The sequence below is a fragment of the Macrobrachium nipponense genome, chromosome 33 (assembly GCF_015104395.2).
Source record: "Macrobrachium nipponense isolate FS-2020 chromosome 33, ASM1510439v2, whole genome shotgun sequence".
Lineage (NCBI taxonomy): Eukaryota > Metazoa > Arthropoda > Malacostraca > Decapoda > Palaemonidae > Macrobrachium > Macrobrachium nipponense.
Genome location: NC_087219.1, coordinates 40,597,503 through 40,623,145, shown reverse-complemented (window position 1 = coordinate 40,623,145; position 25,643 = coordinate 40,597,503). Strand labels below are relative to the sequence as shown.

The window sequence follows — 25,643 nt, the reverse complement described above, 5'->3', positions numbered from 1 at the left end:
ATATAAACGTTTTGAAAGAAAATGGAGGGTTTTAATTAATATTTTATGGCATGAAAAAGCAAATGGCCAAGGCCTTCGTAAACGAACACTGTATGAGAAATTAACGTTCTGGGAGAGACTGTGGAAGTCGGTTTATTAAAGAATAAAAACATCGAAAGGTCACTCATTCAGAAAACAGATGCCATGTCATTATACACATGAAAAAAGTTGGGAGGTCGGTTGAATTGAACGTTATACGATGTAAGGTGAAGGGATGGTTGAAGTAAATGCTTTACCGAATAATATAGTCATCTGTTTACTTTGCAAATAAACACGTTTTAGTTTTTTGTTAAAGAGAGAGAGAGAGAGAGAGAGAGAGAGAGAGAGAGAGAAGAATTAGCAGTTACCATGATAAGGCTGCCCCGTTCGAGAGAGGAGAGAGAGAGAGAGAGAGAGAGAGAGAGAGAGAGAGAGAGAGAGAGGTCGCAGACGGTCAAAATCCCACGGAGTACCAAATCCGGTGTTTGTTCAAGGCTAACACTACTAACATCTTCCATTATCACAGGGAAGGGCCTAATGCCGACAGAATCCGTCTTCCACCCAATAACGTATTTCTTCAGGGGCCTCCATCGTCACAATGGACCAAATAAAATCAATACCAACTTGTATAACAGTTCTGTCGTGATCCTACGTTAGAAATCATTGTATTAGTCGCAGAGACAGATTTATTTTAAAGGGTTCGCTTACCACAAAATTTTTTTTTTTTTTTTTAACAATTCTTAAGTTAGATGTTTTTCTAGCAACCTCAATCAAGATTCCACAATACCAAACCAATTATTTAAAATTTGTTATGACCTTTTCTGGTAAATGGATAACGTTGTTTCTCACTGTAATTCATAAGAAATTCGTTTTACGGAAAAGCCTATATATGAATAATTATCACATGATTCATATCAATCATTCGAGCTACAAATGTCCTTTAATATCTAATTCGCTCTACCTCGGTTTACATATATGAAAATATATTAATTCCGAGGTAGAGTGAATTAGATATTAAAGGACACTTATAGCTCGAATAATATATATATATATATATATATATATATATATTATATATATAATATAATATATATATATGTGTGTGTGTGTGTGTGTGTGTGTGTGTGTGGGTATTATACACATATATATATAATGTGTATGAGTAAGAGCGAGTGTAAGATGTAGGCATAAACACGCGGCCAATACAAAAATAAAAGACTTCGCTTTTCCTTGGTATCTAAAAACCAATAACCACCTTCCCACCACAATAACACGAACAACATAAAAATATCCATAAAGAAAAGACACAGGAGAAATATAGGTTCAGAAGAAACTAATCGTCCAGTTTCCCACAGAACGATATTGACGTTCCTAAATCAGGAAGATTTAAAGAAAGGAAATCCTTCCCTTCCCTCTTTGTCACGAAACCAAAACGGACGCAAGAACGAACCGTTTTAGAACTCACGAAAGCCCCCATAGGCATGCGATCGTAGAAATGTAGTTCTACCTGTCTCGTCATTTTATAAGAGACATGGTGCCAGGAGAAACTTTTGTAATTATTATTATTATTATTTTGTTCTAAGAGGTCCACAATAACAAAAAAGGTTGCGAGTTCGTGTATAATTTAAAAACCCTTTTTTACAAAGCTTTCGAACCCTTCTCTAGGTTCATCTTCAGTCCAAACGAACAATTAGGCACACCATGTTCATTTGGACATAAGATGAACCCAGGGAAGGGGTCGAAAGCTTTGTACAAGGTTTTTATATTATACACGATCTCGCAACCTTTTATATTATTGTGGACCTTTTAGAACATTATATATATTCTCGCGATAGAGTTTTTCCCAATTATTATTATTATTATTATTATTATTGGTGTGCTGGAAACAGCCCTCCTTTTAAACATGTTTTATTACAAATAATGGCAGAATTTACAGAATTAATTTTATACAAAATTCTTTCAATTATTCTTAGGACTTAGTTTTTCTAGAACGCTGGTATTATTACTATGCAGCTGTCCAATGTTCATCATGCTGTAGGTCGTCAACGGAACTTTGTATAAAATTAATTCTGTAAATTCTGCCATTATTTTTAATAAATTATTATTATTATTATTATTATTATTATTATTATAATTCAGTAGACGAAACATTCGTATGGAACAAGCCCACCAAAGGGGCCATTGACTTAAAATTCAAGCTTCCAAAGAATATGGTGACCATTAGGAAGAAGCAAGAGGAAGTAAAGTGAAACATAGAAATGATACCGCATTATAAAAAATTCATAAATAGATAAAGATAAAAAAAATGTGTTAAAATGTATTAAAATGCCAGAGGAATCATATTAGGGTAGTGATGCATTGCATCTTTGCTTGAACTTCTGAAGAAGTTCCAACTGTGCGATATCCTCAGGGAGGAATAAAGGACCTCTGGAACCCTCTGGAACCTGGATATTGGTGCTGCTGCTCAGCGAACCTGATTGCTTTCGGCTGGTAAAGGGGATCAGTTGTGAATGTGAAAGATCATTGTTGAAATACAACTTATGAAAAAGTGACTAAAAAGTGACCATCCGTCAATGGTCCATGTCATCACTGATATCATTAGGAAACAGAACCCTACGACCACGAACCACTCATATATATATATATATATATATATATATATATATATATATATAAAGGAGAGATAAATCTCTGGCAGAAGCAGACATCCAATTCAAGTGAGAAAATCAATGAGGTCAAAATCTTATTTTCATTCATTGTAGTTTACACTTACCGCTAAATTATCATTTCTAGAACTTATTTCATCCCATTTTTTTAACCATTCTAGGTAAAAAGAAACATTACGTAAGATAGGATAAGATGTTTATCAACTCATCCTTTCTACGAAACGTTTACTAAAATGGGCAAAAAATTTCCCAGAATAAAACTATTCCTGACCAAAGGCAATACCTGCTGACCACCTTTAGATATATCGGTACGTAAATTTACTTACACCTACGACCATTATAGGATTTTAAAATAAATAAATAAAAAACGCAATACGCTCTCGATAAAATATAACTTTTAAATCGTCCATAAAAACAAAACTTAATTACGTAGCGAAATACAAAAACACAAAATAACTGGCTACAGCCTGCACCTGACCACCTGATAGATGAGCTGTCAGAGCTTGTTCCCTTTACATTAATATCGATGTGTTCAGTATGACCGGTTTTATTTCGAGCCAGCAGTTTGACAAAGGGCTTTATAAAATCCCCACGTCCTCCCGTTTTGGCCACGATACAAACATGTTCGAACATTAGTTGGCGGTTTAGTCTTCAACGAGTACATAAGGAAAACCTTCGTCTGCGGGACAAAAGTCTTCAACTTGCATCAAAGAAAACCAAAGCCAAGAAATGCCAAGTTCTCCCTCACTGCACATAAAGTAGTTTCCCCTCAGCTTTGATTTCAAAGAAAACTGCGATATTACGCATCGTAAGGGCTATTTCATACGCATAAACGTAACATACCAAGAGTATCAAAAGTAATATACGAGTGTGTTCATCTTGTTAAAATTGATGGAACTTCAAGTAAATTAATTCACTCTGCATGTTTGTCCGTTTTAACTTTTCCGATTGCTAGAGACGTATAGCTGATTACAATCAGCGTGTGTGTGTGTGTGTGTCCCCAATCGACCCAAAGGTCTCCCTCGACCCCCCATAACCCTACCCTAAAGACATGTTACCTACATATTTTCGAAATGAAACAGAGGGGAGGGGTAGTGGCCCATCGCATAAAACGTCAGACCACCACTAAATGGCCCTCATCAAAATGCGGTTCCTAAAGACAAATAAGGGAGCTGAGAGAGAGAGAGAGAGAGAGAGAGAGAGAGAGAGAGAGAGAGACTTAAAAAAATAAAAGCAATCACAGATACCATCGCGTTCCACGACCAGAACTTGGCTGGCAACTGGACGTTCTAAAGATCAATAAATCACTGCATAATCTAGTGTACATGCCTAATCTCCGTTGCAATCACCACTAACCACGATAGTGCGATAACGCACTATCACGGAAAAGAGATATATATACCGCTGTAATCACCTGCTTACGTTAGCGCATCTACCTATCTATCTCTTCCCAAAATAAGACCTCAAACGTTTAAACGTAACGCAATTATCAAAAGTCATTTTCGTCAAGCTTGCATTAGAGGAAACTTGATATTATTCCAAAATGCAAACTTCGGATCGTGCAACAGACCTGGGGAATATGGTGCAAGCAGCAACGGATTAGAATATAGCTTAAAAAAAGCCAAGCTTTAAGGGTGAATCTCATGAGGCCTGTTTCTATTATTATCATTATATTATTAAGATCATAGTTGTTTACCCCAAAACCCCCTCGAGATCGACATAAATCAGCCGGCACCATAAGATAGCATGCTAGACTTTTAAAAACTTTATTTCCTCTTTCTACTTATCTATAACCAATTCATTCTATTAATCTGAGTTTCCAATATCCTCTTAAGCCTGAATTATAAAGACCTCCATCACCTGTTAATTTTCATAAGAATATTGAAGTTCTGCGCAGCCTTATAAGTTACATGACACACGACTATTCAGTGTCATTAAATGACTTTCTCTCCCTAAACTTTCCAGAACTGTATCAACTGAACGATATGAATAACACTTCACACGCAAGTATGCTAGATCATTACTTGTAGCAGAGTGTCTCTCTCTCTCCCCCTGATTCACTATTTGACTAAACAGAAGTATAATCACTTCGTGCATGAGACTGGCTTGGCAAGCCTGCCTCTCTCTCTCTCTCTCTCTCTCTCTCTCTCTCTCTCTCTCTCTCTCTCTCTCTCTCCAAACTAATTAAAAGACAAAAGAGAATTGCAAGAAAAAATATTAGTAGTACGAAGTACTTGAGGAAGGAGTAATAACTGTCTGAACATTGTATATATTTCTTCCACATTACGTTGCTTCGAATGTACGGAAAACTACCTAATATTCACCTCTATCAATAGGTTTTCCTTTTGCAACAACAAAGTAAAGCTGTAGATCTATTGGCATTTTTCATTAAGTATTTTCAATAGGATATCCTCCTCTTCATTCCAAAACCTATGATGATGATGATAATACCTACCAAACCATAAATTCCTACTTTCCAGATTAATTTCTAAAATATGATAATAACAACAACAAAAGAATTACCTTCTGGCTTTTCTAATCCTCCAAAAACTATTTAAGCTCTTTCATCACGCTTGACATTTGCCTTTCTATTACTCATAAATCGAGCCGACCAGCTGAAGTCGATGAAATAATAATAATAATGAAGAAAAAAATACTTCGCTTGTTTTGCTATCCGACGCATGTGTGATTCGAGAGTCGTGCTTACACGCAATCATTGCACAATTAATCAATACACGGGGAGAGTAAGAGTAAAACTCCCACAGCAAGAGTGCCCTAGCGAGCGAGCGAGCGAGAGAGAGAGAGAGAGAGAGAGAGACGAGAGAGAGAGGAGAGAGAGAGAGAGAGAGAGAGAGAGTTCATAAGCTAGAATGAAAGTGGCTTTTGCACTTACAGATTAGAGAGAGATAATATACCACATGCACTTCACGAGCCAAAGTGCCAATGACTGTATGGAGAAGAGAGAGAGAGAGAGAGAGAGAGAGAGAGAGAGAGAGAGAGAGAGAGAGAGAGAATTTAGTCAAACACTCGAATGAAAGTGGCTTTTTTACTTTAAGATTAGAGATATAACATAATAGATATGAAAAGGGCAGACAAAGGCTTCAAGATCAGACAATTGCCGTAAAACTTCACGACTGATCCAAATCCCACATGACCCAGAAGGATTTAAAAGTCCCTTTTGTGTTAACATAATATCAATCGTGCGGTTTTTAACATGCATCCTGTTTGCATCTCTATAAACTGGCCTTGTTTAACCGAGGCAGAGAGGCCGGACTTTTGTTAGGATACGATGGATTCCGGGACACTGGCTACAATCGAAAACAAGAGACTGCAGATCAGACATCGAAGGGGAAAAAATGACCCAAATTTGTCGCATTACAACAATGATCAAAAGGCGATGACTTGACATGGGATGAAGCTCTGCTTGCTGCCCTCTCTCTCTCTAATACTATCGCTCGACAAATGATTTAAAAGTCATCCGGTGACCTTTTGGTAGGATGTGCGCGCTTTAGACGGCCTGCCGCTCCAACCACCAACCCCTCCTTCTCCCACCCCACACAACACCCGACCCCGTTTCTCTATCACTTAGAAACCATGGAAACACATGCATAGCCGTTGCTTGCTTGCGACGTAATATGAAAGACTAAAATGCTTTTACAGATTATTCGGGATTCTCTCTCTCTCTCTCTCTCTCTCTCTCTCATCTCTCTCTCTCTCTCTCAAATACACAAATAATTTAGGTTTATAAATACTACATTTATACAAATACTTCAAATATATATAATTAATTACACTAATCCAAACAAGCAAAGACAAGAATTATGGACGATTCTGCACTATTGCAGCTGAAAATAATTCATATAATACTAAGGAAATTCTCTCTCTCTCTCTCTTATTACACTCGTTTCAACAAGCAAAGACAAGAACTTTGGCCACTCTCTGCAGCTGAAAACAATTCATACGATACTAAGGAAACTCTCTCTCTCTCTCTCTCTCTCTCTCTCTCTCTCTCAGCATTAAGCCAGGGCGTTAGACCACTTGACATTTTCGTCATGCCGGTCACATGGGGCGTCGCTTTTTGGATACTTCCCCTTCTCCTTCGTCTGTGGCACCAACAGAAAACTTCAGTGCCACACAACGGTGCCGGCTAAACCCGGTGATGAAACGTCAAATGCCCAACCTTAATACCAAGCGAGCTTTGGCATATTTTCTCCCCATCTAACCCTCACCTTCCTAAACCCCCACCCCCTCCCCCACGATCAAATGCCCTTTCGCAAAAAGAGACCAGCTGGCACTTGCTCGATTATATATTTTTTTCATCATGACGCGACCCTCCACTAAATAATTCTGAAGGTGATGGTCTTGTAATTGTGTACAGATCTTCACGACTGTGGGTTTTCTTAGGTTTAATGAAACGAGAGATGAATGTAGTATGTGTGATTGTTATTAAGCGTGCACATTCTCCTCTGAACTAACACTGAAAAATGGTGGATTTATTACCCGATATGAAACTCCTCTAATTCTCCTCTGGATTTGAAATTACCAAAATAAATTACCAATATAAATTGCTAACAGTGAAAAATGGCTAATTTCTTAGCCGATATATGAAACTCTTCTAAACCTCTGGATTTAAAGATTACCTATATAAATTGCCAAAATAAATTACCAATATATATTGCTAACATTGTCTGATTTATGGCCGATTTCTTACCCGATATATGAAACTGTCTAATTCTCCTTCCCCAAAAATTTTTAGGATTCTTTCCAAAAAATGTTTAGGTTCCTTCCCAAAATCATTTTCAGGTTTCTTCCCAAAATCATTTTCAGGTTTCTTCCCAAAATCATTTTCAGGTTTCTTCCCAAAATCATTTTCAGGTTTCTTCCCAAAATCATTTTCAGGTTTCTTCCCAAAATCATTTTTAGGTTCCTTCCCAAAAATATTTTAGGTTTCTTCCCCAAAACCGCTGAATATTGGCTGGTTACGCTTTCCCTAACCCCTGTTACCACATGTTACGTTTCACCTCTACAAGAGACAACACTTCTCTGAGTTACAGTAAAAATAAAATTCACAATAAACATGGTCATCTGGAAGACCAAACAGCAAGAATATTTATTACCATTTTCCTTTGCTCTTCATAAAAAAAGCAGCTTTTTAAAAAACAACAAAAAACTCCTTTTCTAAAACAGGCCTACAGACTGGCGAAAGCTATAACGCTCGATCATTTGCGTCAGCTTTCCCCGACACACAATAAAGAACGACATAGTAGAAATCACAGAATAACGATGCAGATAACATAAATCCACAAAATAAATTCAAGGTATACAGTATCGCAGGCGGCACCACGCGTGTACAAATGCACACGCATACGTAGTATATCACGTCAGCATATCGCATACTATACAGACAGACATCAAACTGTAATATCAGTCGAAGATATGAGAGAGAGAGAGAGAGAGAGAGAGAGAGAGAGAGATAGGGGGGGCATAAAATGTAGATAAAAAAAAAGAAGACATTGTCAATGTGAGTAAGATATCTAACTGATATGAGAGAGAGAGAGAGAGAGAGAGAGAGAGAGGAGAGAGAGAGAGAGGGTGGGGAGAAGGGACGGATGGAATGGTGTCGACAGGATGGCGAGATAACTGCCTTCAAAGCCACATGCTTCTCAACTTTGATACAGACGTCTTACACAGCTGCGCCCCCCCCCCCCCCTCTCTCTACCCCCTCAATCCTACACCCCAGTAAAGATGGATGCACCTCCTACGGGAAGAGGGGGGGGCGGCGGCTTAGGACCGACACCTACTCCCTTTATTCTTTCCTTTCTGACGCTAAGAATTCAATTTCTTCTTAATAACTAAACATAACTTTTCAAGTTTACGCTGTTTATCTGCTTATCTTACCAGATTTCCGAGTTATGTAATATTATTATTATTATTATTATTATTATTATTATTAAGGCCACCGAAAATAGATCTATCTTTCGGTGGTCTCGGTATAATGCTGTATGAGCCGTAGCCCATGAAACTTTAAACACGGGCCGGTGGTGGCCTTGCCTATATCCATGCCAGACACACGATTATGGCTAAATTTAACCTTAAATAAAATAAAAACTACTGGGGCTACAAGGCTGCAATTTGGTATGTTTGATGATTGGAAGGTGGAGCATGATCAACATGAAAATCTGCAGCGCCCTAGCCGCAGCAGTTTTTATAAGATCTGAAGGTGGACAGATAAAATTGCGTACGAACAGAAAATTAAAACCACTGAAATAATAACAAATCAATTAAATTTATCCTACATGCTCGAAAGGGCTAATGAACGTTAAAGAAACTAAAAATAAAAAAAAAATTTACAAATTGCCGACGAATAAAGTGAAGACCTAACAAATTACCTCCACTTAGCAAAAAATAAATAAATATATAAAAACCAAGAAAAACACGACTTGGCAACTGCCAACAACCTCTTGGTCATAACTGATAAAAAGCTTCACTAAACAATCCTCCTTCAGAGAGAGAGAGAGAGAGAGAGAGAGAGAGAGAGAGAGAGAGAGAGAGATGAGAGCGAGTAGAGAGAGAGAGAGAGAGAGACTATTTCACACGCGACCATCATCACACTTCACGAACGCATTTGCCAGACAGTCATTTGTACTCATTTGTTTCTCCCCTAAGAAATATGGATCACATCCCCGTAGCACAAATGAGGGCTAAGCTATATATATGGCGGGAGAGAGAGAGAGAGAGAGAGAGAGAATTGCATAGCTATGTCTATTTATCCATAAAGAAGCAAATGTTACCTTCCTGACACTACAGAATTAATTAATATATAAATGAAAAAAACAAAACTATTGACACTAAAGTATTACCTAATCCATAAATTTGAAAAAAATTGTAAAAATCACCTAAAGATTGTAACTATGTTCAGAAACGCCGGAATGTCATATACTAAAAAAAAAAAAAAAAAACAATAACCGACCTAAAAATTCAAAAAGAGTAAATCTGTGTTAAATTTTGATAGAATAAAATCGAAATAATGACTCAATATACATTATAAAACGACAAAAGAAATCTAAGACATCAATCCCTTAATAAACAAAAACAATCCCTTAATAAACATAAAAAACTAATCAAACCACTTATACGAGCATTAAAACCAAATAAACCAAGCCAGCCTACATAAACAAAACGACAGATTATACCGTGATCACGTAAACGACTAAACCAAACGGGTCCCCAAAAAAATTAATAAATGGACCGCTGACACGAACAGTACCGGGACATTACCGAAAAAAAAGAGCATATACTCGTAAATACTTAAAACAAAAACACAAAGGAAGTCGTTAGGACCGGTAATAAATCATTCTTATGAAAGAGCTGCTACGGGACTGGGAGAGCACATTCAACCCAATATTTGAAACATCACTGGCAACATGAGGTATGCATCAGTCATTTTCCTCTTCAGAGCGAGAGAGAGAGAGAGAGAGAGAGAGAGAGAGAGAGAGAGAGAGAGAGAGAGAGCGTGTGTGTTACGAGGATTAGGATGTCTCAAAATCTTCTGTCCATCCGAGGAGGCATCGAGAGAGAGAGAGAGAGAGAGACCTTACCTTACCTTACAGTCCTTACAGTTCGTTCGGGTTGCCCCAGGTCCCTCAGTGTGAGGCGCCTCTAATGTCTACCAGAGAGTTGCTAGTACATCTTCCGGTATATTTTGCATCTTCCAATCTTGGATGGTTCTGGGATGCATTTTAGATATTTGTCGAGCTTATTCTTAAACACATCTACGCTCACTCCTGATATATTCCTCAGATGAGCTGGCAACGCATTGAATAGACGCTGCATTATCGATGCTGTGCGTAGTGGATTAATGTCCTGTGTGCTTTCCTTATTTTTCCTGGTATAGTTTTGGGCACTATTAATCTACCTCTGCTTGCTCTTTCTGATATTTTTAGTTCCATGATATTTTCTGTTATTCCTTCTATCTGTTTCCATGCCTGAATTATCATGTAGCGTTCTCTTCTCCTTTCTAGACATATAATTTTAAGGATTGTAGTCTTTCCCAGTAGTCTAGGTCCTTAACTTCTTCTATTCTAGCTGTAAAGGACCTTTGTACACTCTCTATTTGTGCAATATCCTTTTGATAGTGTGGGTACCATATCATATTGCAATATTCAAGTGGACTACGAACATATGTTTTATAAAGCATAATCATGTGTTCAGCTTTTTCTTGTTTTGAAGTGCCGTAACACTTCCCATTTTTGCGTTTACATTTTGCCAACAGAATTGCTATTTGATCATTGCATAACATGTTCCTATTCATCATCACACCAAGGTCTTTAACTGCTTCCTTATTTTGTGATTGTCTCATTATTAGGTCCCTATATGCATATAGCTTTCCTTCTCTGTCTCCATAATTTATTGATTCAAATTTATCAGAGTTAAATAACCATCCCTATTTACCTCTGCCCAATCATATACTTTAAGGTCTCTTTGTAGAGCGTTCCTATCTTCATCACAAGTAATCTCTACTTATTCTTGTGTCATCAGCGAAACTACTCACTACCGAATCCTTAACATTACTGTCTATGTCTTCAATCATAATAACAAACAATATTGCAGCTAGCACCGTACCTTGTGGCACACCGGATATTACCTTGGTTTCATCCGATTTCTCATCGTTGCAATAACTATCTGTTTTTCTGTTGTGTAAAAAATTCTTTTAACCATCTTCCTACTTTATCTACGATATTGTGTTTTCTAATTTTCTTTGCTAATATATTATGGTCTACTTTGTCAAAAGCTTTTGCAAAGTCTAGATAAACCACATCTGTTTCATTTCCGCTTTTCTATTTTTGAATATGTTCTCACGGTGGACTAACAGTTGGGTTTGTGTACTTTTTCCGGGTACGAAAACCGTGTTGTCCTATATTAAACAAATTATTTTTTATTAAATGTTTCATAATACTTTTTCTTCATTACCCTTTCATACACTTTCATAATATGTGATGTTAGACTCACAGGCCTATAATTACTTGCCTCTAGTCTTGATCCACTTTTGAAAGTAGGGGTAATATATGCTAATTTGTGCTCATCATAAATCTTGCCTGTATCTACACTTTGTCTTAATAATATTGCAAGTGGCTTTTGCGATAGAATGAACTACTTTCTTTAACAAAATAGCAGGGACTCCATCCGGCCTGCAGCAGCCCCATTTTTAATTTCATTAATTGCCTGCACAATATCAGCTTCATTAATTTCTATGTCAGCTAAAATCACTATTTTTCTTCCCTTTACTTCTATTTATCATTATCTTCATTATCTATTCTAGGGGTGAATTCTCTCTTTATATTCGTTCTGCCAGTATGTTGCAAATTTCCTTTTTTTCATTCGTTAATCTCCCTTGCAATCTCAGAGGCCTATTTCTATTCTTTCTTTTTTATTCATCTTCTTCGCATATGAGTATAATAGTTTGGGGTTTTGCTGATATTTAATAGGGTTTTTTCCCTCCAAGTCGGTTTTTTCATTTCTTTTGATTGTATAATCTTTTGTTCTGCATTTTCTATACTTTTTAGTTCTATAACTTTCCATGCATTTTTTTTTCTTTTGCAAGACTTTTTTCCCATTTTTACTTTTCTGATTTTTCTGGAACAAGATCCTTCTGTCTCTTGGTATGCATGAATGATGTTACTTTTCTTTTCTTCTTGGATATATTTTCCACTATTTTTCTCCAATATTTTATATAATACTCCGTATTTACCTTAGTCATCACTTACGAAAATGTTATCCCAATCTTTGTTTAATTCTTCATTAATTCTTTTTGACACATTTTATATTTTTACTGTAGAAGTTGTATTTCCCATATCCTTCCCACTTTTTCATTTCTTGCTTATCTCTATTTTCTTACTTGCTTTGGGAATGAACTGTTAATTCTATGGACATTATGGTCTGAAATACTCGCATTATAAACTATTAGTTTCTTTAACATAATTCATTCTCGGTTCACAATACTAGGTCTAAAGTTTTTATTTTTCCTTTCTTGTTGGCATGGTGATTTATTTGTTTGAATGTTGTATTCTAGTAGCATATTCTAATAGCTTTTCAAATTCGCCTCTTATCTTCTGCACTACTATTACTCTCGTTTTTTATATGATATAAGTACAACCAACAATCTCCTATTCGTTCTTTCCATTCTACGAAAGGAAAGTTGAAGTCACCAGATAGGAGAATAGTCCAGTCCTTGTGATTTCTACATATATCATCCAATTTTTCAATTATTAAGTCAAACTCTTTAGTATTAGGAGGTCTATATATTACTATGTTCATCAATTTTTCTGATTCAAATTCTACCGCTATTAGTTCACATTCTGAGTTACTGATATTTTTCTCATATATTTTTTCCTTGTTTTTTTTGTCTTTCCCATATATTGCGGTTCCCCCTTGATTCCTATTTTTTCTATTCCGAGCTATAAGTTTGGAACCCTTTTATTTGATCATCATTCCCAGTCTCTTGGGAATACCAGGTTTCATGGTATTCATTATATCTATTTCTTTTCATTTTGGGTTAGTTCTTCTAAGTACTCTATTTTTCTTTTTGAGTTACTCGTAACTAAACCCTGCGCATTCATCACATGATGGTTTGCGTGTTTTTCTCCTTCATTTAATACTGGTAGTAATAAGGATTTTCCCATGTCTCTTTCCTGTTCTGGTATGTTGTTCTTTTTTTCATTTCCAGAAATTCTGACATTAAAAAATCCAACTTTTCCATAATATTTGATCTTCCTTCATCATAATTATTCATTTTGTGTCTGAATCTGCAATTTTCTCCGTTTCTGCAATATCCTCTTGCATAATAAATACAGTTATTATCTCTTGAGTAGAATTTCGGAGAGAGAGAGAGAGAGAGAGAGAGAGAGAGAGAGAGAGAGAGAGAGAGAGAGAGAGAAATGTCTATTTCTAGTAATTTATGAAGTTAAGTCATGAACTGGAACATTTTTGAGAGAGACTTCAATGAACAGCTTTATCTTCTCCTATATATCTATATAAATATATAAAAAATCCTTTTCTTTGGCTCAGTACGTCGATGGAAAATAAAAATAATGGAGGGTCATCGCGGAGACTGTGATAAATCCTGCTGTGATAACTGAATCTGATGGAAGAGACTGACCCGAGAGAGAGAGAGAGAGAGAGAGAGAGAGAGAGAGAGATTCGTTAACGGGTCACGACCATAAAACATGCAATCTTGTAGGCCAACGTTTCACTAGATCTCCGTATGGATGGGGAAAACCAATAATAAATTATTTAATGTACATACTAATAGAGGGAAATCATCATAGGAACAAGATCATAAAAATATTATGATTCAGGTAAAAAATTCAATTAATAATGAATGATAATGATAATAGTGAAAAATGCACACTAACGTAAATAACAATGCAACTTAGTAAAATGACATTAAGGATAGTGAAAAATCCACACCGATAAACATAAAAATGCAATTAATATATATATATATATACTATATATATATATATATATATATATATATATATAAACACACACACACACACAGTTATCTCAAGTGTGGATTTCCTCACCATTTTAGTGACTCACGTGATTATGTGTTTATATAAATAATAATAATCAGTCCCCATCTCCTTTCCGCAGCAAAATGAGAACAAGGTATGCAAATCCCGAACACCCCTTCCCCTTCCCCTCGCCCCTCCCTAACATAGCATATACCATCCCCTTCCCTCCCCTCGCCCCGTTGGATAAAAAAAAGTAGAAGGTAAAATAATAAACAGCCTATCAGATAACGTAGCAAACTTAAATATGTAATCCAGGTCACTTGAACGTGATCCCTATCGTCACTAAGGTTTAGGCATCTGACAATCGATGGCGCTGCCTGCCAGCCTGCTTGCCTGCCTACCGAGCTGAGAGAGAGAGAGAGAGAGAGAGAGAGAGAGAGAGAGAATTATTATTGCTCAAGGACCTCTTTTTTTATAAATCACCACGGAAGCGAATGAGATGAGCGTGAACGAATGGATTAACGAATTTGATGAGGGGGTGAAAACTATTGGGCCAAAAAAATTTTTTTTTTATAAAAAAGAAATTTAATTTTGCTATAATGAAACAACAATAAAATTAAGAAAATACACAGGAGATACGGATATGACATGACCATAACAGACGTAGCAATGTATCAAATGATATCCCATGAATAATGAAACGTGCAGTTGCCACATGGCAGTCCATGAGTAAGAGTCATGAATTCATAAACATCACGTAAGGACAGTACATCACACGACATTCCACCCCTCCCCCCCATCTCTTACCTACTCCTGCCCTGATCCCATCCCCTCCACCACGAAAAAAATTAAGCCCCAACCCTGCAATGAAACCCCCCCCTCCCCCCAATGGTCATCCATTCCCCAACAGCAATCATTCCCCTAACTAAAAATCGTTAGTGTCTCCCCGCTACTCTCCTCAGCTCCTGAAGGGTGGGGGTGGGGGTTGGGCAGTTCGGGGAGTAGGTCCACATACCTACCCGACTCCCCGTCCCACCCAACTCTCCCCTACCCGTCGCACAGGACAAGGGGGTAAAGGGGGGGTCGAGGAGGGAGGAGAGGGGAGGAGGAGGGAGAGGGAGGGAGGAGGAGGGGGAGTACGAGGGGAAACTGCGACCAGCTTCGAGTTTCACGAAAGATCTCTACTTTTTTTTTCTTTCCTTCTTCTTCCTCTTTCCCCAGATTAAATAATCGTCAGACTTTTTCACAGTTTGAGTCAATAGAATTAAAAGTCTTATCGGGTACGCCAGTCTTGCATCGCTCTCCGTGATTTCAAGGCTATTTTTAAGTTTTTATTATTTTTATTTCTAGTTTATCGGACGTACCACATCGCCAAAGAGATGATTTACGTTTTACTGGGCATGAAATTATTATTAATATAATTATTCATGAGCTTCATTTCTTTCATTTTCCTATAGCGTTTTATGGTCAAGAATGACATTTCATGCGTAAACAACCATAACTATTTGCATTAGTATCTAAGAATTCGATTCCTTCCTAATATCCTACTGTTTACCACACTAGTCTCATCGTCAAGAATGTGTATTTATGGTTCATATGTAAACATTATTATCTCCATTACTATTAACATCATCATCATCCTTAGCCTTCACTTCTCCCTCTTTTTCTCCTTCACTCTGTTGATTACGCACCTCATTGCCAGACTGTGTAATTTACGATTTATAAACAAACCATTTGTCACTATCAATGTAGATGCAGCTCTCTTTCTCTCTCTCTCTCTCTCTCTCTCTCAGACACACGCGCGCGCGCGCACACACAAATATTAACCCAAGCCCAGACAGTGATCGACACATTGGCACGAAATCGGAACGCAATAAAAAATCTAAATAAATAAATTGGCATAATCTTCAACGCAAAATGACAAGGATAAACTAAGAAGCAATAAAACCATCGACAAAACTTCATGGGATGATGATGTCGGTCCTACAGCCTATTATAGTAGAATTTCTAGATCCCAGCGGTAGCGGACTTACCCACAACAACTAGGTCGGTTAGGTGGGATCGAACCACGGATCTTGCAAGAGTAATATATATATATAATATATATATACACACACACACATATATATATATATATACTATATATATATATATAATATATATATACTATATATACAACACGCGCGTGTGGTAAAATAAAGCCCCATTCTTCAACATTTGCTAATTTATACAAAAAACTTTCTCACCAGCTGTAATTACAACCAAAGTCTCCAAGTTATCTTGGCTAGATTATGTTCCTCCTGCAAAAAAAAAAAAATAAATAAAATCAAATAAAATAAAATGTAAGACACAAAGAGATATGAAGATCCCATTACCATAAAGGAGGAAAATCCTCTCCATCTAACACGGCCCTCCAAATCCTTGGGAGATTAACCTGTTTCTACCCTCCGGTATAATCTACGAATCCCGGCCCTCCTCCTCCTCCCCCCACAGAATCTTTCCCAACTCTCCCTCCATCACACACTCCCCCCCCAAGCCTGTGTTAGCCTAAAGGATCAATACAAGTGCAACCCCTACTTTCGACTTACTTTTTCCCCCCCACCACAATCCAACGTCTCCATTTCTCTACAGCGAATGGGAAAACACAAGCTTCGTTTAAGCCTAACGCCAGTGGCTTGACCCAAACACACACACACGACAGTGACTTCTGGAGGAGGAGGAGGAGGTCAATGACCTATAATGGTATCTGAAGCGAGGGAGTTCTCCTCCGTCAGCTGTAGTAGTCCAGTTCTCTTCTCCTTAACACTCCTCGAGTGGCATAGCAGGTGTATCAAGTCTCGAAGCTGTCTCACATTCGTTATCGAGGGTTTTAGATACAGGACTCTCTCTCTCTCTCTCTCTCTCTCTCTCTCTCTCTCTCTCTCTCTCTGAAACAAGTGTCACGAGATCAAGGTGAATTCCTCTCTCTCTCTCTGTGTGTGTACGTGTGTGTGTGTGAAACAAGTATCATGAGAACTAAGTGAATTAACCTGTACATTAAACTCTTTCTGTTTCTTACCAAGGTTTTCATCATATACAAATGAATACAAATTTACAACTGCCTTTTTTCAATTAGGTCATTTTTGTCTAGACACCATAATTATCATACTGACCTACGTGAGCCGAGCAATAACGTAGATCATTTAATCATTAAAGCCATAAAATTCTCTTACTTTGACTGATTTGTTAGAGAGAGAGAGAAGAGAGAGAGAGAGAGAGAGAGAGAGAGAGAGAAAAGTCTCTCTCACTCTCCGGGAAACTCTAACGTTAAGTAATGCCCTGATTCAACGCGGACATCAAACATACCCAAACGACCACCTGGGGAACACCAGGGCAAACAAGGCAATTAGAGGCCATCCATCAAACTCCGGCCCACTATCGGAAAACGAAGGATCTCTCTCAAATCATCCTGCAAAGGAAGCTTTATAATGTCCTCGGATGCCTTTTCCCCAGAAGGAGGAGGAGGAGTGGGGGGGGGAGGGGGGGGGGGGGGGGGGGGGGTGGAGGAGGAGGAGGAGGATTGTGGCTGAATACGAGCTGAAATGTAAAGGGGCTTCGCTGTCGATGCTGAGTGGAATCTATACGTTCTTCTAATATATTTGAATAGTTCCCTCCCGATTAAATGCTAGTTTGAGTATTAGCCAGATCTGATTTGAAATTATTCTGTCTCATTATGTAAATGTGAACGTTTATAAACAATAGAATCTTTCAAATTGCATAACAGACTGAACGTCAATGCAGAAAGTAATATTAAAATCGGGAAAATATAAGGTTGAATTTAAATCAAGACACTGTAAATAGCATCTATTATTTGCACATTTTACATTTTAGCCTTGTGAATACAAGTAATACTCTGTGAATACAAGTAATACTCTAAGTCTTGCAGATTTCTTAGCCAATGTGTGTGTTTACAATATAAAGATTAAGCCTACGGTATGCCTATCTCTCTCTCTCTCTCTCTCTCTCTCTCTCTCTCTCTCTCTCTCCTTCCTACCTAATGACTCCTACATTCCACAACTTCCGCAATCGAGTTCACAAGATGATAAGCCCCTGCCATCATCATGCCGACGAGGGACTCTTAATCCGAAGGTATTCAGCTCGTGAGCCAAAGCATTTTATTAACATTTAAGTCATAATCCTTTAAAAAGACACACGGAATGCTTGATTAGTTATTCACGACTGTAGTCGCAATGACAAAGTCATTACGGATCTGTTTCACTTACAATTATGATTCAGAAAGCCCGATAAGCTAGCTGAGCAGTAACCATTTTCGGCTGTTTATTCTACCAATGCAGTTACTGCAGTTTCAATTAGTTCGCAATGGAATGCCCGAGAATCGAACTCGAAAACAGAATATGGTCAACTGAGAACCAAAGCAATAACAGAAGGATACACAGAACATCATACAAGAGAAGGAGAAATCACTTTCGAAAAAAAAAAATAAATAAATAAATAAAATAAAAATAAATAAAATAAAATAACGTTGCGATTCAAATACCAGAACACACACGATAATAGCAAACCGGCGGCTCTCCCATTGGTAAATTCATTCCCAATCTGGCAACCCTTTCGCATCATTTCAAATTTCAATCCACCGACTCATTCATGAAGACATTACAACTAATGGTTTAACGGGGCAACGGCATAACGGGAGGGCAGCTCCGTTTCCAATGGCAAGGGGCGGGGGTCATTTTCTTTGCAATGGCAGAGCCAATCGGCGAAACCAATCGACGGTTAGGAATGCAATCTGGCAGCGAAATGACGTGCAATGGCAGGAGGTCGGTGGGTTCATGCTGATGCGTCGATAATTGAGGTGGGGAATTTTACTCGGAAAGTATAGCTATCGCCATTATTATTTGCCTTTACCTTACAAATGGGAGGATCCTAGCGCGTTCAAACCCTACGGTTTACCGCCAGACTTTTCTAAAAGGATTTTCCCCAATATGGTCGACATCCACCAAATTCGACTAACTGCTTAGGTCGACCGATTTCACGATAAGTTCTATACGAAACTGGCATAAAAAAGGTATAATCATTATAATTATAATCGCTAAAACAAAAACTTCTTTCAGTTTTCTTCTGAAGATTGAGAAAGAAACCCACAAAATTACTGTGAATAACGTGTTTACTTATATAAGTATTTAAGTAAACATGTTATACACAGTAATTTTCTGGGTTTCTTTTCCAATTATAATTGTTATTAAATTACATCAATTTGTAGTAACACGCCTACTGAATATAACAAGACATAAAAAAAAAAAAAAAAAAGAGGAAGAATGGTGTTTTTATTATCCGAATATTCCACGTTACGAAATGAATAAAAAACGAGAGAGAGAGAGAGAGAGAGAGAGAGAGAGAGAGAGAGAGAGAGAGAGAGAGAGAGAGAGAAATACGGGACGCAGAATCTTTCTCACTTCGTTGCTCCCAAAACAATTTCTACAAACCGACTTGTTTACTTATTCTTTTTTCTTAAAAAAAAGCTTCCATTTGCCTACGAAAAAGAGGCGCCATTTATCTAACAAAAATCCATTTACCTAGGCAAAAAGCGCTACAAAGTCGAAAAAAACGGCTCCATTTAAATAATAAAAAAAAAACTTCCACTTTCCTTGAGATGTCAATATGGCTAAAAGGCTCATTTCTTACTTACTTTCTAAAAAACCATTTAAACTTAAAACAAAAAATTTCGTCTTTCCTATTTAACCTTTGACCTGTGCGTATAAATTCAACCTCACTTCGCACATAAGTTTCATTAATGGGGTATGCATGCCAAATATGCAGCCTCCATCTCGTATAGTTCAAGAGTTATAGCAAGGGATAAATTCATATTTGACTTGTGACCTCTGTATACCATTTGACCTATTACACAAAAAAATGTTGAATTTCGTTCGTCCATCGATAGTTCACATTACATGGAATTTGAATTATCTTCCAACTCAAATCATAAGAGGGCAAGATAGACAGGGTCAATAAAACTAATAACGTCTGTCTTTCCACTGGAGAGAGAGAGAGAGAGAGAGAGAGAGAGAGAGAGAGAGAGAGAGATCGTCTTCCCTCAGCGAATGTCCCTCAAATGGTTTTCTTTCCAAAACATTCATTCAAGTTAGATAATTGGGAAATTCTATATTTTCCCATCCAAAACTATTGGGGAAAGAATTTTATACTGAAAATAATATGGCATTTAACCCACCCAAACCACATAGGGGAAAGACTTTTATACTAACAATAATAAATGGAATTTGCCCATCTGAAAGATACAGACAAATTTTGAACCTTCAATAACTTTATAAGAAAAGACAAATGGATAATTGCCCATTCCAAGATGCTATTGAACGGACTTCATATATATATTATATATATATATATATATATCTATATATATATATATATATATAATTATATATCATAAATAAATGGATATTTTGCCCATCCAAAAGACAAATCGACAAAGGACGTTCTAAAGATAACACAAAATGGGTATTACCCCACCCAAAACACTTTGGGGAAAGGACGTTACACTGAAAACGGAAAAATGGAGATATCCCATTCAAAGACACTGAAGTAAAAAAAAATGCCAAAAATAAAGAAAAGGGGAGTTTTCATATACAAAAAAGTCAGTCAAGCTGAAATTTCAAAGAAATAGAAATAAGGGACGGAGGATCATTTCATAAAAAAAAAAAAAAAAAAAAAAAATCCTATACCGAACAAACAGTCTGTAAAAAGACTTTCACTACGAAAGTGGCTATTTTTTCCGTTCAATTCTGTCACCTGAAAAAGCCACCCAGGCAAAGCAAGACCCGAAGAAGTCCTCCACCCCCCCCCTCCCCTCTCTCTCTCTCTTCTCTCTCTGACTCGACAGTACAAACAACGATTAAGCAGCTTGACTCGCCGGTCTGGTGTTGACCAACTCTGATGGCCAATTGCTCCCGAAGACTTTCCGCAAATACTTTTCACGTTTGTCTCCTTTTACATTTCCTGTTTACTTCTGGTGCATTCACTTAACAGTGTCTAGTTCCCACTTTTCTTTTGGGGGAGAGGGGGGGGGGGGGGGGGGGGGGTGTATGGAGTTTACCCAACCACTCCAACTCCCGAAATTAAATTGAACTGCTAAGGTCTTTTTTATTGACAAGTGTGACTCAGGGGACTCAAATACGCTTGGAGCCTGGACATCAAACTAGTTCTTTTAAGTTCAGCATTTATATAGTATTATTATATATATATATTATATATATAGATATATATATATAATATATATACATATACACACACACATATACACATCGATGAAATAAAAACTGGCCTAGTGATATGAAATAAAAATAATTTGTAATAAAAATCATCTGCTACGTTACTCGAACGCTCTTTTATAAATTGTCTTCGTTTCTCTATATCTACTATACCTCTATTATTGATCGTAAGTAACATATTTCGCATATATTATATTATAGTAATAAATTATTATAGTAATAAACAAAAATAAATAATAAATCAGTTCACGAACAGAACCATAAAAAAAAATTCCTTGACCCAGACCAAAATATTACCACAGAAAAAACTTGTTTAGAAAAATTTTCCATCCAAACACGGAACGCATTTGAAGAATTCGCATGTGAATAAAGACAACATCTGCGTAAAAGGATATTCAACCATTGCTTGGACGCCATTTTTCTTGAAGATGACAATACGAAGGACATTCCCGAAGGGCTGGCATATGGTGTGTACAACATCCTGAAAGAGAGAAAGAAAAATTTTATTTAAGAGACTATCCATGATGAATTAGACAGTAAATATATAGATTGTAAATACAGTAGTGGTTGCTACTAAAAGGAATAATTATTAGGCAATAATAATATAGTAATATATAACTATAATATATTTATAAAATATTAAAAAACATAGATAGTATATATACAATATATATATATATATATATATATATATATATATATATACACACCTATCATATATATCTACACACACACACACACATATATAATTAATTGTAACTATAATACTAAATAGCTGTAATGTCTGTGGAAATAAAAAAAAAACTCTAAAAAAAGGGGAATACACTTTAAAAATCAATGCAAGCAAACTATTGCAAGCAACAACAGTTATACATTAATATTAATGCAGTTAAAACCCAAAATCACTAAATTTAAAACCTAAAAAACCATAATTCACGTAAATATATCCAACTCTAAAACTATACAGTATCTCTAGGGCATTTTTCAAATGTATGCAGCACTACTGTAACCGCCAGTATATCTACAAAAATGGTCTCGTTGAGTTTTCAATACGTATATATTGAAAACGAAAGCTAAGTACAAGGTAGGGATACCTATATACCATGCTTAGAGAGAGAGAGAGAGAGAGAGAGAGAGAGAGAGAGAGAGAGAGAGAGAGAGAGAGAATATGCAACATACGGATCACATTTGCATCATAAGGATCACATTTCTAGAACTGTCTACTCTCGCGGACCCTCAGAGAGAGAGAGAGAGAGAGAGAGAGAGAGAGAGAGAGAGAGAGAGAGAGAGAGAGAGAGAGAGTGACTCCATGTCATATTTCAGAAAGTGCAAAACTGCCACCTTGCCATACGATACTTCCCAACCCTACAACGGACAATAAAAAAAAATTTAGATTAATAATATTTACTATTAAGAGTGGAAAAGGTTATGAACGGCTTCATTTATATATGATCAGCCGTTGGGATTCTTTAATGCACAGGACTACGGGGCTGGAAATCCATTAGCCTTATCCAAACTCATAAATCCTTTTCGAAAACAAAATTCGCGAGCATAAATGAATGTTCATTTCTTGCTAAATAGCATATTCATCCAAATAAACAAATATTCTTTTCCAAAACAATCTATTAAAAACCAGAAAATTAAACGAAATGTTATTCAGCGTTAAAAAATTGAATTTGGTTGAGAAGTAAAACAGAAAATAAAACTAACTTTAAAAAACCATATTAAGGAAAAAAAAACGACAAAGAGATATTATCAAAATAAAGCATCTAAAAACTTGAAACCCAATTCAATCTTAAAATAAAGTTTCTCCACACTAAACGATTTCAAATGGTTCCTAGTTAAAACAATTGAGGGTTGTAATCAAACGCGAAATTATTCATGCGGCCAACACCAAAAATCACTAAGCAAAACAATAAATATCACTTGAGCTTCAAATACTACTGGTTTCCCCCACCCAACAACTACAGAAATGAGATTTTCTTTTTATCGCTAACAGCAACAAACCGGACACCGAACAAACAAACACGAGGACGTGTACGCAAATAAACTGCGCACTGCAACATCCAAATGTCATGTCAAGTCCTCTTTTTCAGTGCCGACTCGAATAACATATTGTGGTACAAAGAAGGCTACCGATCATTTATAAATAATCGAAGGGGAATGCTTCAAATTGACGGTTCTGTAGAGAGAGAGAGAGAGAGAGAGAGAGAGAGAGAGAGAGAGAGAGAGAGAGAGAGAGAGAGAGAGAGAGAATAGGCAGTGACGTACACAAAATTATCCCACGACAAAGTCCTTTCCCACTGATATTAATCCAATATTATTTATATTTCTTCATGCCAGTAATTTAAATGGCTAAAAATTCTACGCACAGACTTTAATGATAATAATATGCATGCATCCGCTCCCACACACCTATGTACACACACACACACACATACATACATGCGTTCACACATTCCATTACTCGCACTTAGACTTTTGAACTTAAAAGACTTGATAACAGAAGAAATTTAAAGTAGACACACACTAGCCATCAGGTAATTTATTCCCCTCTCTCTCTCTCCTCTCTCTCTCTCTCTCTCTCTCTCTCTCTCTCTCTATTAAGCACTGGGTGACCAACAGTCTGTAAACTGTTACGTACCCAATCCAAACCCATCCAGCCTTCCTCTCTGTCCATCTATATTTATCTGTGTTTATCTGTGTGTGTGTGTGTGTGCGCGTGTGTGTGTGTGTGTTTCGCGTGAGCGTACATGCCAATATGCTATGCAAGGTATGCGTAAATATCTATATTTACCAATTAAAGCGCAAACTTCAATTCACATTCACTCACACGCTAGCAACGCTGGACGAAAATACCTTTGAAAAATAAAAAGTATTACAAACTCCCTGGAAAGTTCAGAGCCTCTTTAACTTCATAAATAACAACAGTCCTACACCCGAGACTCAACTAATACCTTTGATGTACCTTGAACTACTACGAAAACCCGTGACGTAAAAGCAAGCGAGAAGGGAGGAAGAATATAGTTTGTCTACTTCTCAATGGAATACATCATAGAATTTTGGCCCAAGGAATTCAAAAGGATTTTAGAGCTGAAAGGGAAATTGAAAGTAGATGGGGTTTTAAAGGTGTAACAGGAAGAAAACCTCGTAGTTACACTACTATGAAACAACTGATACGAGAGGGTGGACAGTATGATATAAGAGAGAACATGAACAAGGGTACAGTGAAAAGAATGAAAGGGGTTGCAGCTACGGGCAGAAGGGACGCTACAAATATACTTCGATGTGGATGTGAAGCGAAGGGGATAAATATGAATAAATAAAATAAAAATCAGAAAATTAAAAACTATTAAAACAATACCCAGGAGTCCACTGCCCCAAGATTTCCCACCACTAAATATCAAAATAATCGCAATCCGCCTCATTCATCATCACAACCATCACCAGTTTTACATACCGGCCATACATCACTATGTTCTAACAGGCCCTGTAATCATCAAATCATCTCTCACACAGGCCCCGCCTTCACCTTTAGGCCTCCTCATGATTACCTTCCTCGTTCCTCTGAGAGCGGCCCCCTTTCGTCATTATCTATTTCATTTCCCCGGTCCTCACGCCATTTCCATCCTCTCTAACGTCACATGACCCACCGCCCCCCAAAACAAAAAAAATAAAAGTTCAACGTCTCATCGTTATCATCACCATCTTAGCCCGGCCCCTATTTTTTCCATCGGCATCTACATACACTTGCCATCCAGTCATCACATCGCCATCGACCTCCCTTCCTTTCCCTATTCAACCCTTCCGCATTCTCATACCCGACCTACCTTCGTTTTGTTCCTCTCCTCTCTCTCATCTCTCTCCCTCTTACATCTCTTCTCTCTCTCTCTCTCTCTCTCTCTATATATATATATATATTAAGTATATATATATATACTATATATATATATATATAATATATATATATATATAGAAATATTTTATAGTAAAAAATATATTATATATATATATTATATAATAAAATAAAATATATATAAAAAAAATAAATATAAATATAATTTAAATAAATATATATTATATAATAATATATAATAATATATATTTATATATAATAATATATATATATTATAATTATTATATTATACGTATAATATTAA

At 36.9% G+C, this 25,643-nt stretch overlaps 1 protein-coding gene across 1 annotated transcript in view; it reads right to left on the bottom strand.

Annotated features, from left to right (window-relative positions):
• The window catches only part of LOC135203106 (heterogeneous nuclear ribonucleoprotein L-like), a gene marked incomplete in the record, with an annotated part of 652,533 nt that overhangs the window by 56,098 nt on the left and 570,792 nt on the right, over positions 1 to 25,643 (bottom strand). The window contains 1 exon segment of the mRNA XM_064232737.1: positions 21,877 to 21,964. Coding sequence (XP_064088807.1) covers positions 21,877 to 21,964 — 88 coding nt within the window.